Source organism: Stenella coeruleoalba (assembly GCF_951394435.1).
Source record: "Stenella coeruleoalba genome assembly, chromosome: 20".
In the NCBI taxonomy this organism is placed as follows: domain Eukaryota; kingdom Metazoa; phylum Chordata; class Mammalia; order Artiodactyla; family Delphinidae; genus Stenella; species Stenella coeruleoalba.
In genome coordinates, this window is record NC_137166.1 from 41,417,556 (window position 1) to 41,436,713 (window position 19,158).

Sequence of the window (19,158 nt, forward strand, 5' to 3'; positions counted from 1 at the left end):
ACGTGCCTCTGGACTCAGGCTCTCAACCTGTCACCTTTATTCCTCTGGCAGCAGCACAGTTAAAGAACAAACAGTATCTGTTAACCCACCTCAGGGTTCTGATGTACTTTGCTCCATTAACAATTTAGTGAGGTGGACTGAATTGGATTGATTCTCCCCCAAATCAATATACAGATGATTATTGTTTCAGGGCACTTCTGAGTGGTTCAGCAAGGCTGAGGGGAGCTTTCTGATTGAAAATTGGAACCACACTCCTTGTTCAAAATTACAGTGGAGAGGGTTATGTAAAGTAAGGGGGTGACGTGGCACTAACCTTTCTATTGCAGTAGAATCTTTTTTTTTCTTTTTGGAATGGTGCTTTGATGACATATTTCATACTTACTATCACTGTTCCAGGCCTATAATTTGAAAATTACTGCTCAGTACTGAAGGTGAAATGATTTTACTGCTATTATTCTATTATTCTCTTAAAGTTGGAAGAACCAGCAATGGCTTGGAGAGTGTCTATGGCTAGATGCACTTCGCCGTGCTGAGCCCATCACCAGATGTGCCTGCAGATGTGGCCCGTCACTGGGCTGTGGCTGGGATGCCTGGGCATCGCACAGGGTGGAGGAGGTGCTCAGCTCTGAGGCCTGCTCTTCCCCCATCACCCCTGGCAGACCAAGGTTCTGGGAGGTTCCAGTATTGAGCCACACTAAATCCAAAACAGCAACTCAGGCTGGCCCACTCACCCCACAGAGCCCAGTGGAAATGGTGTCACAACCCCGAACTTTGCCCGTTTATTTTTAGTATTTTTTAATTGTGGTAAAATACACATTACACACAATTTACCATTTTAACCATTTTTAAGTGTGTAGTTCAGTGACATTAAGTACATTCACATTGTGTGTAACCGTCACCACCATCCTTCTCCAGAGCTCTTTCATTTTCCCAACTGAAACTCCGTACCTGTTAATCAATGACTCCCCATTCATTCCCCACTCCAGCCCCCAGCAACCACCTTCCTATTTTCTGTCTCTATAAATTTCACGACTCTAGGTCCCTTATACAAGGGAATCACACAGTATTTGTCCTTTTGTGACTGGCTTGTTTCACTTAGCATAATGTTCTCAAGGTTCATCCATGTTGAAGCCTGTATCAGAACATCCTTCCTGTTTAAGGCTGAATAATATTCCATTATATCTATATCTGTATCTATCTATCTCTATCACATTTTGTTTATCCATTCATTTATTAATGGGCACTTATGTTGTTTCTACCTATTGGTTACTGTGAATAATGCTGCCATGAACACGAGTGTACAAACACCTCCTGGAGTTCCTGCTTTCAATTCTTTTGGGTATATACCCAGAAGTGGACTAGCTAGATCATATGGTAGCTCTATATTTAACCTTTTGAGGAACTGCCAAGCTGTTTCCCACAGCAGCTGCACCATTTTACATTCCCATCAGCAACGCACTAGGGTTCTAACTTCTCCACATTCTCGCCAACACTTGTTATTTTCTTTCTTTCTTTTTGTAATAGCTCTCTTAACAGACGTAAAGTGGTATCTCATTGTGATTTTGATATTTCTAGTATTTTTAATGCAAATAAACCTTAACTCCCTTTCTCTAAAGCTATTCTTTTCTTGCTTCCTCTCCTGTCCTTCCATCATCTTATTTCAAAGTTGTACAACATTAACTGCCGTTCAGAAATCCCAGTTGCAGGCTTTCATGTTAGTTTCTACTTAAATGGCTCACATTTTAAAACATCATTTGAGAAACACAGATTTTAATGTATATGAGAGCAAAATAGCCATAGAGCAAAATAGCCCCTGTCCTGTGAGGCTCCTCTGCTGGGTCCCAGAGGGATCTTATAAAGTGTCCGAGGATGGTTTCTGCCCAAGGAGAGACTTATCTTTTAAACCTTTAAGAAATGTGTTTATTTATTGTTGGTTGCACTGGGTCTTCGTTGCTGCGTGCAGGCTTTCTCTAGTTGCGGCAAGTGGGCGCTACTCTTCGTTGTGGTGCGCCGGCTTCTCATTTTGGTGGCTTCTCTTGTTGCGGAGCATGGGCTCTAGGCACACGGGCTTCAGTAGTTGTGGCACGCGCACTCAGTAGTTGTGGCTTGCGGGCTCCAGAGCGCAGGCTCAGTAGTTGTGGCGCATGGACTCTAGAGCGCGGGCTCAGTAGTTGTGGTGCACGGGCTTACTTGTTCTGCAGCGTGTGGGATCCTCCCGGACCAGGGAATGAACCCATGTCCCCTGCATTGGCAGGAGGATTCTTAACCACTGCGCCACCAGGGAAGGGAGAGACTTATCTTAAATGAATACAGAACAATCCCTCCACCACTGGCTCGAGTGAGTGGCTGGCCTCAGGTGCTTGGAGTGCTTCTCTCCAAGGGGGCCCTGGACACGTGGGGTCAGTCAGAACGTCCACACACTGGAGGGGCTGCTCACAAGGCTTAGAACATCTCTCCAAATGCTCTCTGGCTCTGCTTCTTGACTGTTCTCCTGGTCAAGAAAGAAGAGTAGAAATTAGCTCTGGGAAGGGTGGAAACGTTCTGAGGCCAGAATGAGTTGGGTGGAGAGGAGGCTTGGAGAGGTGGTAGGCAGGGCTAGTCCCACAGGATCACAAAGCTCAGGTTAAAAACTTTGAAGTCCGTCCTGGAGCATTTTCTGCAAGGAGCATGGTCCACTTTGCATGTTAAAATGTGAGCTGGGCTTCCCTGGTGGAGCAGTGGTTGAGAGTCCGCCTGCTGATGCAGGGGACATGGGTTCGTGCCCCGGTCTGGGAATATCCCACATGCCGCGGAGCGGCTGGGCCTGTGAGCCATGGCCGCTGAGCCTGCGCATCCGGAGGCTGTGCTCCGCAGCGGGAGAGGCCACGACAGTGAGAGGCCCGCGTACCACAAAAAAAAAAAGAAAAAGTGAGCTGTTGATTGGGAGGCAGGGGACCACGTAGGAGGCCCAAGAGAGAGGAGATGGTGACTGGGACCAGGGAGGTGGCCTGGTGGTAGAGAGAAGTGGGTAGATTCGAGATACATTGTGGGGACGAGCTATCAGGACTTAGTGATGGACTGGCCTCGGGGGATTAGAGTAGAAATTATTGACTCAGTAAATGATGCAGCCAGAACTGAACTGGGCACAATAGGGAAGGTGCAGATGGCAGAGTGGGAGGTGTCTGGACAATGAAGACTTTGCCCGCCTGGAAGTCACTTGCAGTAAACCTGGACAGGTGGTCATAAGCCCTTGTTCCAGCTTGGCTTGCCAAAGCCATATTTGGCCTTTGATCCTCAAAGAAATTAACTATTTGAGATCAAGAAAGACAATTACCAGGAATTCCATGGTGGTCTAGTGGTTAGGATTCGGCGCTTTCATTGCTGTGGCCCAGGTTCAATCCCTGGTCAGGGAACTGACATCCTGCAAACCGTGCAGCATGGCCAAAATAGAAAAAAAAAAAAAGAAAGATAATTACCATCCAACTTGGCATCCTCTACATAGTGTCCAGCAACCAGCTGGGTAAGAGCCGGCTTGAGTTTGTGCCTGCATTTTGGTGAGTGGGTTCTTCCAGACGGGGATTTATGTGGGACACCTCCATGCCCCTTCCTTCTCCTCTCTGCTTGCCCTCTTCTCCTCACTCCTGGAGAAGATTGCTGAGGGCCTCAGTGGCCCACAGTCTGAATCTCATGAGACACGTGTGAGGGACAGCAGCTTTGCTTCCTCCTAACTGGGAAGGCCAGCTTCCTGCCAGGAGGACCTTGATTCCCCGCCTGGATCCCTCTGCCCCACTGCTCCCTTGTCTGCCCCCACCAGTCTGCATGTTCTCAGGGTCTGTTACTTGCATCACCCTCTCTCCAGTACTAAATTCTCCAGTAGCTGGAAGATTTTGGGTTGTGAGGGACACAAACCTCCTGGATACAAGCAAGCCAAGGTAGAATGTTTGTTAAGAAGTTGAGGGGGACCCAGTGACTGCAGCCAGGGTGTCGGGTCCTACCGCAGAGATTAGGCTTCCAGGAACTGCTCCAGAAGTAGTGAGAAGTGTTGGGGGAGAGGCCTGAGCCAGGGTTACACTGGGGACCTCTAGAGAGGCCCCTGCCTGGGGCAGCAGCCTCTAGAGGGCGCTAGACCACTGTGAGACAAAACCGGAAAGGGGTATCAGATAGCTAAGGTCTCAATATGGGCAGGGGGACTAAGTTTGTGCCAAAAAAACACCCCAGTAATCAAGATAAATCATATTTTAAAACATCTAAATGCAAAAAAAATTCATGCTGAACAAATTTGCAAAAGTTTAAATAAAGTTCGGTTGTTGTTGTTTTATGATCCTGCTCTACTGTGCAGTGGGAAGAGTTGTTTCCAACCGGCCTGAGGCTCCTGAGCTGCCATACCCCTGCTGTGTGGGATTATAAGGGTTGACAGCAGGGTGTGAGCAGATTGGGCAACTTGGAGTTTTATGTATAGCCATGTTTTCCCATGTGGTTCAAGATATTTGATATCTGATAATTTGGTAAGTGTATATAGGGGATCACATTTTTCTTTTTGCTGCAGGCTCCACTAGGACTCCCAGGGCATTGGCCTCAACCCTGGATTCCTTATAGAGCTTGCAAAACATACACTGAAGTAGGAAGCATCTTCAAATGGAAACAAAACTGCAGACCTTCACCGTCAGTGTCCCAACGTCTGCTGAACATTTTTGCTGAGCATAAACGCCCATTGCAAGGCAGTCAGCAGCCTGAGGAAATTCTGAAACCAAATTACAGCAGGCTAATGCCCTTTACCATAAATGAGTCATTTATCCCATTATTTGATTTTTAAACCCTTTAATACATCTCCCAAGAAGAAGTCTGCTTTGGAAAAATCACCAGAAGAATTGGAAGAGAGAGAACAAGGAAAGAGAAAAAACCTAAAAGCAGTTTTTTTTCCCCCAAATTAAAAAAAAATTAAAATCCAGTTGGCCTGCACAGTGAAAATGAGTTAGTTGAGTTACTCTGTCTACAGTGTTCACTAATATAACATCAGTGTCTCTCTACCTTCTTTCCTAAACAGAGGAAATCAAGGGGGAGAGGGGTCCTGAGCCTCCATCAGGGCAGGTGGGCCAGGCTATGGCAAGCCTCCCACGCCAGGGAGGGAACCTTTGGGGACCTCTGGTTTCACATCAGTCTCGGAAGGAGGGTTGGTCCTGCTTAATCCTATATGGCCTCCTCAAACCGTTTCCCCGGTTTCTGCTTCTACTGGGCCCAGAACTCTCCCAGACGGGGCCCCAAGCCTGGAAAACAGGCCTCCTCTCCATTTCCCAGCCCTTGTCGGGATGACTGGGTGGGCTCAGGGCCTCTTAGAGTGGTCACCAATGTCCCTCACAGGCCTCGCTCTGCGCAGAGCGATTCATCTCAGGCATGTGGCAGGGCTACTTGGGTTGTAGCAAATGAGGGGGGCAGGTCGGAGTGGCAAGAACCTCACGCGGAAGACAGGCCTTAGTCCTGCGCCACCACGCGCCGTCCTTCCCTCAGCCCCTAATCAGCCCCGCTAGCCCCTTTCTCTGCCACCCTCTACCCATTATCCCTTCCCTCCCCTCCCATCACAGCCGGCTCCGGGAGGGATCGAATCTTGGGCGGCGAGGAGGGCGGCTTGGAGAGCCAGGCTCGGGGGCCGGAGGGCACGCACTGGCCGGGGGCCGCCTGCGCGGAGCTGTCCAGCACCCGAGGCGGGGCGCGCAACCCCCGGCCCGCCCCAGCAGCCAGCAACCGTCCTGCCAGCGCCACTGCGGCTCGGCGGGCGCGTCACGTGGCTGGCGCGGCGCGGCCTCCGGGCTCAGGCGGGCGAGGGGCCGGGCGGCAGGACCCACAGACCCGCTGACGCTCCACCGGCGGCACCGGCCGGGCGGGCTGGGAGCAGCGCGGGGCGGCCGGGGGGCGCCAGGGCCGGGCGGGCTGCGCGGCGCGGGGCATGGGCACGCCGGGGGCCCCCGGGCACAGGCCGGCCGCGGCGCGGCTCCCGGGGCGCAGGGGCAGCGGCGGGCAGGGGTCCTCCCTGGCGGCCGCCGCTGAGCCCCCGCGGGGCCCGTGACGCCGCGGCCGATGTGGCCCCGCACGCGCTGCGGGCCTGCACCGCCACCTCACAAAGTCGCCGCCGGAGCCGCCGCCCGCACCCGGGCCGCAGCCGCCGCGGGAGCCCGAGCCCGAGCCCGAGCCGGAGCCGCAGGCGCGGGGCAGGAGGCGGCGTCCACGGGCGGCCGCCCGGCCCCGGCATGGAGAAGCGGGCAGCCGCGGGGCCGGATGCGGCGCCGGGCGCCCGGGCGCAGCTCGCCGTCGTCTGCCTGGGTGAGTGGGCCGCGCGGGCACGCCGGGGTTTGTCCCCTGCCTCTGTAGCTCCACACCTCTCCCTGGTCGCACCCGCGGCGCCCCTCTTCCCCGGTCGCGGCTGGAGTTCCCGGAGCGGGCACTGCGAGAGCTCCCGCCGGAGGCCGCGGAGACTGCGGCTCCCAGGACCCCGGCCTGCTGGGGTCGTAGGCCTGGGAGGGCGCCTCCGGCCGCGGAGCCCCGGCTCCCGCCCGGCTCGGAAGAGCGTCCGGGAGCCCGGGTGAGCGGTGCGCAGGGCGGCCCGCTGTGCAGGCGCCTGGGGTTGGCAGGCAGTGGCTTTCTGCCTGGGCTGCCCGTGCTTAGCCTGGTGGCGACGGGGGGTCGGGGGCCTCCGGAGCTGCGGACAAAGGCGAAGCCAGCCGGGCCGGGGCCGGTGGCCCCCTCAACGAGGAACTATTTCCTGCCCAGAGTGGGTTGGGGGCGGGAGCTAGCCGGAGCCGGGATCAGGATGCCGGGCAGGAGGCAGCTGCTAGAATGACTCCTGTTTTCCCTTTGTGGCTTCACAGACCCAGCGGGGCAGGCCTCATCAGCCCAGGTGGTGTGTCTGGGGAGGGTCGAGGGACCCATCCAGGCCTGCCACCCCTCCAGCCCTACCAGAGTTTTTCTGTCCACCTTTCCAGGGCCTTGTGTGGGGGAGAGGGGAAGGAAGGAGTTAAATCCTCAAGCCACATGGCTCCTTTATTTACCATGATGAAGGAGGGAGGCCATTATCTAAGTCCCGGGTCATTAGGGGACACCCTATGGTGTCATTAGTGAAGGCTCTGTAACCCCAATAGGTTGGCTGAAGCCAGTGAAATGACAGTAAAAAAAGAAGCCTGTTCATTTTAGGTTGCACCCTCCTCTACCCCCAAGAACCCAGGAGCTGGGGGAAGGCCCCTGCCTTAGCTGTGTGAGCGGGTCTCAGTAAAGGCCACGGCCCCCAGAGTGCCCACTCTCCAATCTGTCAGTGGTCACGTGCTGCTGGGTGCTGGGCTTCCCCGGGGAGCAAGGCAAGGGGCAGACCCTCCGGCCTTCCCAAGGCCCTCCCTGCCCAGATGGGGCATAGCCCAGCAGAGCCTGGGTGTCCTGCTAGGCGGCAGCTGGCCCTGCTTCCTCACCAGATGGGGGCTGACCCCTGCAGAGATGCTCTCTGCTCCCCTTGGCATCCTTGATGTTGGGGAAGGAGGCACCCTGAACCCCTGGAAGTTGAGTTTGCCCATATCTTCCGTTCCCATCACCCCTGCGGGAAAGCAGTAGATGAAAGCAAAGGGCAAATCCCATGGTGGTGGGTACTTGAAGGGGTAGGTGGCAGGCAAATTCTTTGCCTCTCTTCTCAAGGTCAGCATGGCACAGTGAGGAGGACCTTGAACCCTGTTAGCTGTGAGTGCCTGTAAAATGGGTGTAATCAGAACTGTTTCCCTCCCTCCCTGGCTGGAGAGGCCGCTCAGAGGGAGGAAGCCCTACAGGGTGGTAGGAGAGCCCTTGACAAGCCCAGGTTGAGCAAGGGCCTCTCTCTGAAGGATGGTCCAGGCCCATGGTTCCCAAGCCTGAGAGGAAACAGAAACACACCCCCTCCCAAGTAACTTAGAATTCCCAAGTGTGGCGAGTGGCAGGAGCTGTCTGGTGCAGTCAGGCTTGCACCCTGCTCTCTTCTGCTGTGGGTGTTCAGGTGGGTGCTGAGATCCCCGAGGTTCTCGCTTCTGCCCATCCCAGCAGGACTGGGGTGGGAGCACAAGTCTCTGTGGCAGCACTCTGGGCCTTACCCTGCGAGATGAAGAGAACCAGCCTGGAGTTTGGGCTGTGTTGACCTGTGCCCCAGGTGCTTGAGACCCAAGAGCCACCCCCCTCCCCCAATCCACTGAACTCTCTCTGTGTCTCCCGCAGTGAACATTGTTCTCACCGGGCGGCTCAGCAGCGCCGTTCCTGCCTTAGGTGAGTAAGATGCTTCTCCCCTTCCTCCCTGCCCTCCCGGCTTAGAGACCTCTGAGTACCAGCCTTCAGGATCCTGGCTCCACCCCTGAGGTCACCTGGCCTTTTTCTACCTCAATCCCTGGGAATCTTTTCTGCATCACAAAGGAGCTGTTTGGCATTGGGCAAACTTACACCTCTCTGAGTCTCAGTTTCCTGTTCTGTAAAATGGGTGCAATAACAGGCCCTACCCCAAAGCCTGCTTATTAGGGTTAAATGGGCAAATGAGGTAAGGTGCTCAGCACAGCATTGGCACATGGTGGCCTAATACCGCTAGGAAACTGTCACAGCCCACACAATTGACAGATTGTGCTTCCTGTAGGGTTCCCAGAGGGCCATGGGGCGCCATGAGATGCCTGCCTGCTTTAAAATTATACCTGGGATTTAGCTGATAAAGATATGGCTGAGTGACAGCACCGAGAGACCAAAGCCGTTGATGGAGGGATTTAGTGCTTATGTGTCTTGTGAGGAGGGCACATGCCATGCCACATAGGGTCACAGGGGAAATACCAGGTTTGGTCAAGGCAGACATAGGAGTGAGGGGAAGGCCCAGGCCAGAGGCTTGATTGGCGTTTCAGTGGGAAAGGCAGGGCAGGGCAGGGGAAGCAGCTTAGGACTGGCTAATTTGAATAATTCCCGAGGGCTCTGGGCTATGGGGGTGGTCTCTCGGTGCCTGGTACCTGACCCTGGGATGAAATACTGGCTTGGTGTGTGAGTTAGGTAAGAAGGCAGTGAGGAGACTCAGCCTCGGATCAGCCAGTCTGCCCAGGGAAGACCAGTTTCAGGCAAACTGGTTTGCAGGAGAGAGGTAAACACTTTGGCTGAGAGTTTGGCCCTGTGGTTAGTGGATGCCAGATAGACATATGGAGTCTAAGAAAACACAGTTAGAAGTCCGCGGCTGCCTCCTGCCTGTCCGCGTGGGTCCGTCCATCCACTGGCCGTCTTTGTGCTTGGGCCTTGTGCTGAGCACAGCAAAGGCTGCCAGGAGCGGCAGGGAGGCTGAGGCCATCAGGAGCATTTGTCCTTTGCTGAGGGGGCTGCCAGGGGTTGGTGAATGCATAGGCCCAGGCCCCTGTGGCCCTCGGTGCCCCTGTGAGACATCTGAAGGGCCTTGGGAGCTGGAGTCTGGGGCGCCGCGGACTTGTTCGCTGTGTGCTGAGCTGCATCGTGGGGCGGGAGGTACCCGGGATTTCTAGTTCTGCTCAGGGCCCGGCTTGCAGCAGAAACCCACGGAGGCCGGCTCAGGGAGAGGGCTCTCTGCTGGCTGCGGTCCCTGGGAGGGGGAGGCTCAGGGTCCACAGAAGCCGCTCTCACGGGCCCATCTCTGAGACGCACCCTCGGCCCCCTTCTCCCTGCCCACCAGCTCCTGCTTCCGGCAGCCTGGTCTCCTCTGCTGACTCTGCTGGCCCAGGGCCCTGCCTCGCTCAGCACTGAGCCAGCCTCGGCCCTGCCTGGCGTCCTGGCCCCCACAGCTGACCACCCAGTCTCTCCACCCCAACTTCCAGGAGAAGACTGACTGGCCTCGCCTGGGTCAGGTGTCTGTGGCTATGGCAGAGAGTGGGCATGGGGAAAGGGCACGTGAGGGCGTCAGGTCTTACAAATGTGAACCCAGGCCGGCCCTCCTGCTGGTGTAGCGGGTGGGCATGTGGCTAGACGTTTAGAAAAGAAATGCTCCAGGGACAAGGTCTACTCCTAGAGCCGGGAAAGACAGCCATCCGGGTCCACCCTCATGTGTGGCCGCCAGCAGGGTCCAGGTTGCCTGTGCATGGCGCCCCCCGGTGTCCTGTGCGGCCCCAGGTAGTGATCTGGGGCTGGGACTGTCCTGGAGCCCATCGCTGACCCTCTAGCTTTGCTGAGGGAAGTGGAGACCAGTTTGTGCTGCCAGGGGTGCCTCCCTCCACCCAAAGCTTCATGCCGCTGCAGTTTTCAGGGTTCCCCTGCGAGTCCTCCTGTGAGGAGGCCAGATCATCACTGTCTGGCCTGCCCCTTCCCAGCCCTCGCTGGGCTCAGACCCCCCGCAGGGCCCAGCTGGGCTGCCCGGGAACCTCACGGGTTTTTGCCTCTCAGACCCCGTCCTGCCCCAGGTTGTCAGGCACTAACTGGGTCAGGCCACCCACCTCCCGCACCCCAGCCTCTGGGCTCCGCCTTGTGGCCACTGTGACCCGGTGGGGTGGTGAGCCTGGGCAGGGTCTTCAGGCTGTCCTCCCCTCACCTGGCAGCTGTGCCCACGTGCTTTGGTGGGGCTCCCAGCTCCCTGTCATTGGTTACACCAGCAGGGTGTCCGGAGTAACGACGGCCTCTGGAAGCCAGATCTGTGCGCTGCGCGTCCTCAGGCCTTGCTTGTACCCTCTCAGGAGTATTTGACGTCCCTGTGGACCAGGAAAGAAGGACACTGGTCTAAAAGTGCTCAGTCATCCCTTGCCCCCTTGAGCAGGCCACCTTGACCCGAGGGCCGAGTAATCTTCTGCCCGAGTGAACATAGGTCACCTCCAGTTAAACTCAGACAGACCTCTCTGACTGCCCCTAACACCCCCAAGACCCTCCACCCTGCATCGGTATCTCCCAGCTCCCCTTGCTGCCCGCCCATCATCACACACCCCATCACTACCCTCACCTCCCCTGGGCATCCCCCCTCCTCAACCCAGCACGTGCATGTCTGCCTAGAGACTGCCGCTTCCTCAGATCTCCCAGCCACCCTGAGACAAGCAGCGCCCACTGACTCCATTTCACTGATGGACAAGCTGGGGCCTAGGGGGCAACGGTGCATCTGGCAGTGTGGACCCCCGGAATGGATTCACGAGGCTCTACCCTGCCTGTGCTTGGGTCCTGGGGTGGTGGTAGAATGCGGGTGAGGCCTGCCCCACATTCTAGAAACTAGAAACTAGAAAGCCTGGGGCCGATGGTCTGAGCGGATGATGCCCTCCAGGCCCATGGCCAGGCAGCGTCCAGTCTGGGGCCCTGCACGGACTCTGGCCTCCCTCCTGCACCATGGTCACTTTGCATGGGCCAGGCCGACGGCTGCAGAAATCATGGTCTCTGTGGCCCCCTTTGGAGAAGAATAAACAGTGACTGAGTGACACTGCTGCCCCCGACGTGGGAATTTCTGGGGCAGCCAGGGCGCACTCAGGGGTGAGGCTGTTTGGGGAATGTGTTGTCAGGGGCTTTGCTGAGGGGCAGAGCTGGGCTGGCAGCTGTCCAGTCATCTGCTCCTGACTAGGCTGGTGGTTGGAGACACAGGCCTCCCTACTCATGAAAGAAGGGCCAGACACAGGTCCTTGCGGGCCTGGCTTTCCCTGGCCAGTGTGGGAAACCCGGCCTCCGTGAGTGCTGCATCCCACAGGGGAAGCGTCTGGGCCAGGGTAGGTATTGCTTTGCCTCAGGCCTTGTCCTGGGGGCGGAGGGGACAGGGGGTGACTCCCACACTGGCTGGTGAAGCCTCCAACTCCAGGTGTAACCTCTGCTTTAGAGACTCCGTGTGGGGGGAAGATGTGCTCCCAGCCCTGCCTGGGAGCCTCCCGCCCAGCACCCTGTAGGAGGAGAAGCCTCTTCTGGGTTTCATAACCTCACGCCTCCCAGGGTGTCCCCAGGTCAGCACCCAGCGTCTCTGTGAGGCCCATAAAGCCGGCGGCCTCACCCGTCAGAGGGAACATGTTGCTCAGGCCCCCGGCCGCCCCTCCGTTTGTTTAGTCCTTACCCTCCTGGGCTGTGAGAAATCTGCGGCTCAGGGAGGCTGGCCTCCCAGGCCACGCTGAGTGCCCAGCGGAGAACCCTGGCTGGTACCTCGCCGACCCACGACCGTCGCTCTGATGGTGACCTGAGCGTGGTCAGCCTCGCTTTGGGTCAGGGCGGGTGTTTCTCTTCTAGTCCCCTGATGCTCCTGTGAGCCATGGCCGGGGGCTAACTCCCTGCTAGTCACAGTGTTGGATCACCCGGACCTCAGCGCGTACCCTCCTAAGACTGTGGGAGGCGTCTGGAGGGCTTTCACTCTCCCTCCTGTACCTGAGCCCTTTGGGGTTTCAGAGTCTTGTTGAGAGCTAGCAGAGAGACCCTACTTCCAGGGCAACGGTGGAAGGGGCCAGGCAGTGGGAGAGAGGAGGTGGTATTGCTGGGCTCGGGAAAAGCGTCATCATTTGTCTCCCCCAGCCTCAGTTTCTCCATCTGTATAACGGGCCCCACCTGTGCTGCCGGCTGTCGGGAAGATCAGATGAAGAAGTATGACCGAGGGGCTGTGAGGGCTGGGGGCAGCCAAGTGCAGGGCCTTCCTGGTCCTGGGAAGGCCAGGGCACACCGGGGCAGGGTTTGCCACCTTTAGGCTGGGTGGGCTCAGCTGGGAAGCAGAGGGCATGTGTAATGATGTGGGTAAAGTGAGGCCGGTGAGGCTGGGCACAGAGGCACTCGTCACCCGTGCTGGCTGGCATGATGCCCTGAGCTCGTCCCTGACACTGTACGGTAGACACTTCATCAGTGCGTCGGCTCAAGGCTGGCAGTGAGAGGCCAAGCCCGTTAGAGGACCAGCGTGGGTCCTGACTTACCTGCTGTGTGGCCATGGGCAGCTCACTTACCCTCTCTGAGCCTCGGTTTCCTCATCTGGTTACAACATCCACCCCTGGTGGCTTCCCACTTATGCTCAGGATAGAACCCAGATGCCACACAAGGTACCATCAGACCCAGCCTGCACTTCCAGCCACCTTGGGACATCGGGTCCTCCTTTCAGGCCTGTTTTATAATCTTCACTCTACCCAGGGTATCTGCAGAGTCTGCTCCTTCCCCAGCCTGTGAGCTCCACAGAGCCAGGCTTTCGCCTGTCTTACGAGCATGCCTACCGCTTGTGCTTGCCATATATTAGGTCTTCAGTGAATATGTGTTGGGTGAGCACAGCCCCTTCCCTCCCGGGCTGAGGCCTGTATTTAGTCAGCCCCGGGGCGGGAGGAGGGGAACAGGCAGGGAACCATAGTGGGTCTGCCTCTGCCTAGGGCTGCAAGATTCTCCAGAGGCACCAAGGGGAGTTGGTGGGCTCGCTCCCAGCCCTGCTGGGGATAAGGGATAAGACCTAGGCTCTGGGGCACAAGGTGGGCCCTCCTTGGCCCACGCCATACACACCACTTCCGTGAAGTCTCAAGTTGTGGCCTTCCTCTTGGCCGTGATCACCTTGGCTGGACTTGAGCCCACCCCGGGGAAGGCCTGTGGTCAAGCCATGGGGGGCTCAAGTGTCCCCCTCCCTCACTACCCCCTCCCACCCAAAGGTGAGGCTAGCACCTCTCAGCCTCCTCTCCTGACAGCCGCCTGCAGCGGGAAACTGGAGCAGCACACGGAACGACGCGGTGTCATCTACAGCCCAGCCTGGCCCCTCAACTACCCACCGGGCACCAACTGCAGCTGGTACATCCAGGGTGACCGTGGGGACATGATCACCATCAGGTATGGGGGCCCCGGGGGTGTCAGAGGGAACCGATGTGGGCCTACACACACTGAATGTGAGTGTGGTGGTGTGCATGTGAGGGCATGTGGCAAGCCAGTGACCAGATGTGTGTGCACACGTGTGAGCGCTCACGTGTGCTTGTTTATGTGCCTGAGCCCCATCTGAGCAGGCATAAGGGACAGGTGTGTGTGCATGTGTGAGCACGTGTGTGGGTAGGTGTGGGCACAAGTGAGCAGATGTGGATGTGTGCAAGTACGTGTGTGAGTCTACATGTATGAGTTGTGTGCATGTGAGCACGTGAGTGTGGGCCTCTGTTGCTGGCCGCCCAGACCTGGGCCTCGTCCTGCCCTGAGCCTCTCTCATGGGCTTGCGGGGCTGTCCGTCACCTCAGGCCTGTCAGGGAGGGGAGCCCTGGGACTGGTGGGCATGGCCCAGCTGTCTGTGAGGTGGCAGAGGTGTCCTGTCTGTCCTGCAGGGGTGGCTTGAGGCCAGGCTGGCACTGAGCCCAGAGCACGTTTTCCCCAGGGGCCTTGGGGTGGTCTCGGCAGGAACGGGGACCAGGCAGGAGCCCAGGCGCTTGAGCTGCGGGGACATGCAGAGGGAAACGGGGTGAGGTGATCAGATGGTGGAACTGAGGCTGGACCCCTGGACTGGGGAGATCACGGGGAGTCACTCTCCTAAATGCAAAGCCCGGAAGCCCCCAGTCGCTCCAAGGCACAGGGATGTGATGGGCACCGTCAGGGTCTGTGCCCGTTTCCCTGTGGCCTCTGGGAGTCTCTTCAAAGACTCGACCCTTCCTGGCCCCCTCTAGAGAACTCCATGGCGCTGTTTATCCCAGAGCCTGGGCCAGGGGGCCCAGGGCCAGTGTTTCTCCCCAGGTGCTGAGCTGTGCCCCAGCCCCAGCCTAGGCCAGCCCGGTGCGCACGGGTCCCCTCGGTGCACAAGCCTGGGATTGTGCAGGGTCTGTCCCAGCAGAGCCAGCGTGGGGGGGATCTGAACCCTTGGGCCTTGTCCTTCAGGGGAGAGTGTAAGTGGAGGGAATTGCCTACGATGGGGCTCCTGCCTCCCCCTCCACTCTGGCCTTGGGTTGGGGTGCCGTGTGTGTGTGTGTGCTGACCGAGGGTGGAGAGGCTGCACTGGGGCTGACGTGACCCAGGCTGTCCACACTGTCCTGATTCTTCATGGAGCCACCTTCAGACCCCTGGAGGGCCCACTGAGCAGTCGGGAGTGGAGGAGAGCAGGGACAGTGGGGCTGGCCGTCCTTGCCGTGAGCTCAGGCATGATCGTTCCCTGCTGGCCCCTGGCCACCCACCCATGGCGGCGGCCCTCTTTGCCCCCCGCAGCTTCCGCAACTTTGACGTGGAGGAGTCCCACCAGTGCTCCCTGGACTGGCTCATGCTGGGCCCAGCGGCTCCGCCCCGCCAGGAGGCCTTCCGGCTCTGCGGCTCCGCCATCCCACCCGCCTTCATCTCTGCCCGGGACCATGTTTGGATCTTCTTCCACTCGGACGCCTCCAGTTCCGGCCAGGCCCAGGGCTTCCGTCTCTCATACATCCGAGGTGATGCCGGTGGTAGGGCGGGCGGGGCGCCTCAGTGTGTGCACGTGGGCTCCTGGGGGCCAGGGCGGCACCCTCCATCGACCCACTCCCTGCAGGGTCTCCCCCAGCAGGCCTGTCAGCTGGAGCCCAGTGTTGGGACGGAGACTGGTCATGTTGCTGCCTCAGGGTGGCTTGGAGCCCCTCGAGGTCACTGACCCCACTTCATAGACTTGGCCAGAGTGGGGAGCTCAGCCCTTACCCCCAGCTCAGGTCAGGACCTGGGCCTGCCCTGGCATTTGGAGGGTCTCTGCCCCTCAGTTGGCCATGGAGAGTCCAGGGCCCTTCTCCTGGGATCCTGCCTCTCTCTGGACCCTGCAGAGGCCCCGCTGGGATGGGGCACCACACGCCGGCTGCTGGCCCCAGGCTGGAGGGCAGCTCTGCTTGCCCCTGACTGTGTCTACTACGCACTTCACCCCACAGGGAAGCTGGGCCAGGCATCCTGCCAGGCTGACGAGTTCCGCTGTGACAACGGCAAGTGCTTGCCGGGCCCGTGGCAGTGCAACACCGTGGATGAGTGCGGCGACGGCTCCGACGAGGGCAATTGCTCGGCGCCTGCCTCCGAGCCGCCGGGCAGCCTGTGCCCCGGGGGCACCTTCCCCTGCAGCGGGGCGCGCTCCACACGCTGCCTGCCCGCCGAGCGGCGCTGCGACGGCACTCAGGACTGCGGCGATGGCTCCGACGAGGCTGGCTGCCCCGACCTGGCCTGCGGCCGGCGCCTGGGCAGCTTCTACGGCTCCTTCGCCTCCCCAGACCTGTTCGGCGCGGCCCGTGGGCCCTCGGACCTTCACTGCACGTGGCTGGTGGACACACAGGACCCACGGCGCGTGCTGCTGCAGCTGGAACTGCGGCTGGGCTATGACGACTACGTGCAGGTATACGAGGGCCTGGGCGAGCGTGGGGACCGCCTGCTGCAGACGCTCTCCTACCGCAGCAACCACCGGCCCGTGAGCCTCGAGGCCGCCCAGGGCCGCCTCACCGTGGCCTACCACGCCCGTGCCCGCAGCGCCGGCCACGGCTTCAACGCCACCTACCAGGTGAAGGGCTATTGCCTTCCGTGGGAGCAGCCGTGCGGGAGCAGCCGCGAGGGCGACGTGGACGACGCGGGCGAGCAGGGCTGCTTCTCGGAGCCGCAGCGCTGCGACGGCTGGTGGCACTGCGCCAGCGGCCGGGACGAGCAGGGCTGCCCCGCCTGCCCCCCCGACCAGTACCCCTGTGAGGGTGGCAGCGGCCTCTGTTACACGCCGGCCGACCGCTGCAACAATCAGAAAAGCTGCCCCGGTGGCGCTGACGAGAAGAACTGCTTCTCCTGCCAGCCGGGCACCTTCCACTGTGGCACCAACCTGTGCATCTTCGAGACGTGGCGCTGTGACGGCCAGGAGGACTGCCAGGACGGCAGCGACGAGCACGGCTGCCTGGCGGCCGTGCCCCGCAAGGTCATCACCGCCGCGCTCATCGGCAGCCTGGTCTGCGGGCTGCTACTCGTCATTGCCCTGGGCTGCGCCTTCAAGCTCTACTCCCTGCGCACGCAGGAGTACAGGTGGGCGGCGGGGCCAGGGCCTCGCTTTCCTCCTGTCTCTGGAGCGAGGCCCTGGGCTCACTGTTCGTACAGCTGTGGGCTTGTGAGCTGGGGCTCATCCACACGGGGCTTCTCGGGCCTGGGCACCTCGGGATGTCCGGATGGAAGGACGGGGTCCCGCGTCCTGCTGCGGAGCCCCCGTGGGAGGCGGGAAGTGGGAGGTCCCCACAGCCCCGCCATGCTGCCCTTCTGCCCTTGCTTTCAGGGCCTTTGAGACCCAGATGACACGCCTGGAGGCTGAGTTTGTGCGGCGAGAGGCACCCCCGTCCTATGGGCAGCTCATTGCACAGGGCCTCATTCCACCTGTGGAGGACTTTCCCGTCTACAGTGCGTCACAGGTGAGCCAGAGGGTGTGAGACCCCACCGGCCAGACCTCGGAAAACACCCAAGACAGGGAGGCCGAGGGACCAGGTCGGAAAGCGTGCGGCCAGGCTGGTCCAGGGGTCGAGGGAGGCGGGAGATGAGGCCTGGACAGGGTGACATAGAAGGCCATGGCCGGGGAGTGGACAAGTTGGTCTCTGGGTCCTCGGGGGTCGTTCTGACCTCTGCCCCCTCAGCCGCCGCCCCACCCTCCAGGCCTCGGTGCTACAGAACCTTCGCACGGCCATGCGGCGACAGATGCGCCGGCACGCCTCCCGCCGCGGGCCCTCCCGCCGCCGCCTCGGCCGCCTCTGGAACCGGCTCTTTCACCGACCGCGGGCACCGCGCGGACAGATCCCGCTGCTGACGGCTGCGCGCACCTCACAGACGGTGCTGGGCGATGGGCTCCTCCAGCCGGCACCGGCGGCTGGCCTAGACCCCCCGGCACCCCTAACAGACACAGGCAGCCCAGGGGCAGCCGGGGAGGGGCCCCCCGGCGCCCCTAGCCACGCACCGGAGGTGGGGCCTTCTGTGCCGCCCACCTCGGGCCTGCGGGACCCAGAGGCCAGGCCAGCGCACAAGGACAGGAAGGCCGGCAGGGACCCTCTGGTGGACAACCCAGCCCCTGTGGACATGCCTCGGGCGTCCTGCTCGGCCCAGGGCCCTCACCCCCCGGCCCCCACTGCCGGCAGCACCCTAGGCCCCCACCCACCAGAGCCACTGGGTGTCTGCAGGAGCCCCCCGCCACCCTGCTCCCCAACGTTGGAGGCCAGTGACGACGAGGCCCTGCTGGTCTGCTGACCCGCCGGACACGCTGATGACCGCCACAGCCCCGCTTTGTAACCAGGGAATACACAGTCGTTTCTACCCTGCCTCCGTGTCCTTCTTTCTTACGGAGAGGCCCACCCAGAAGCGCAGCCAGCTTCCTGCATCAGCGCCCTGGCCCCCCTGCTGGGCGTGGTGGGCAGGGGACTGCAGGGGGTTGAACGTGGGGTGAGGGTGGAGTGATGAGCCCACCCTCTGCAGGGCCCCAGGGTACACAAGATACCTTGGGGCCCATGCCTACCTCCCCTGACTCTATTCTGGGAATCCTTTTCCAGAGAAGCGGGAGGGCCAGGGCAGGGCTCCCTGGAATGTCTCCTGTGGCTTCTCCATTTATTCACCCTGTGGGGCACCAGAGCTGTCCCTGGACTGAACAGGGACATGGGTACATCAGACCTAGTCCATGGTGCGCACTCTGGTGGCACTGAACCCTCCTACATCCTCACAGCAGACCCCGGAGGAGCTGGGCTAGGAGGCTTCTGCCCCCAACCTCATGCTTGTGGGGTCAGCGCGGGCCTCGCCAGGTTGATGCCCTTTGCCCTCTGGCTGAGGGGTTAATCTCCCAGGCAATACTGCGGGGCTGGGAAAGTGGGCACAGGGTAGAGAAAGCCCATGGGGTCTCTTGCAGGTCCTGAGGGCCCCGGAAGATGTTACTTGATGCTTTCTCAGGGAGCAGAGGCTGAGGCACCAGTTGCCAACAGGAAAATCCATCCCGTCCTGTCTCAAAGCCTCAGTTTTCCCACCTGTAAACCAGGGCCAGGCCGTGGGCTTTGAAGTCCTGACACTCACTCCGTGGGGGTTTATGGGAAGAAAGGCAGTTCCAGTGGGAATCCCGGGCTCTCCTGGGTGACCGAGCCTCCAGCAGGTGTTGCAGGGCCTGGGGGAGGGGCACACCCAGCGGCTTCCCCAATCCTCCATGTCCCTTTGGGGCAGGGGCGGCTCCGGACCCCACGGTGCCAGCCCCGGAGAGGGAGTGCCTGGCGAAGCGGCAGAGCCCCCGAATGCCAAGGGCCTCCTCCTGGGCCTGCCGGGCCCCCTTCTCCAGCCAGCTCCACGCGTGCCCCCCACCAAGGGGTGCCCACCACCGAGAGGTGCCCACCAGGG

At 59.9% G+C, this 19,158-nt stretch overlaps 1 protein-coding gene across 3 annotated transcripts; it reads left to right on the top strand.

Annotated features, from left to right (window-relative positions):
* The first annotated feature begins 5,820 nt into the window (after positions 1 to 5,820).
* On the top strand, positions 5,821 to 18,074 carry LRP3 (LDL receptor related protein 3). Of its 3 annotated transcripts, none has more exons than XM_079907620.1 (7): positions 5,821 to 6,294; positions 8,197 to 8,244; positions 13,524 to 13,698; positions 15,043 to 15,257; positions 15,717 to 16,833; positions 17,078 to 17,210; positions 17,449 to 18,074. In XM_079907620.1, the coding sequence occupies exons 1-7, from the start codon at positions 6,222 to 6,224 to the stop codon at positions 18,031 to 18,033; spliced, it is 2,346 nt and encodes a 781-aa protein (XP_079763746.1). In that variant the 5' UTR covers positions 5,821 to 6,221; the 3' UTR covers positions 18,034 to 18,074. The 3 variants fall into 3 exon arrangements, with proteins under 3 accessions (XP_079763746.1, XP_079763747.1, XP_079763748.1); XM_079907621.1 differs by having other exon boundaries at positions 13,560 to 13,698; XM_079907622.1 differs by having other exon boundaries at positions 17,430 to 17,855.
* The last annotated feature ends 1,084 nt before the right edge of the window (positions 18,075 to 19,158 follow it).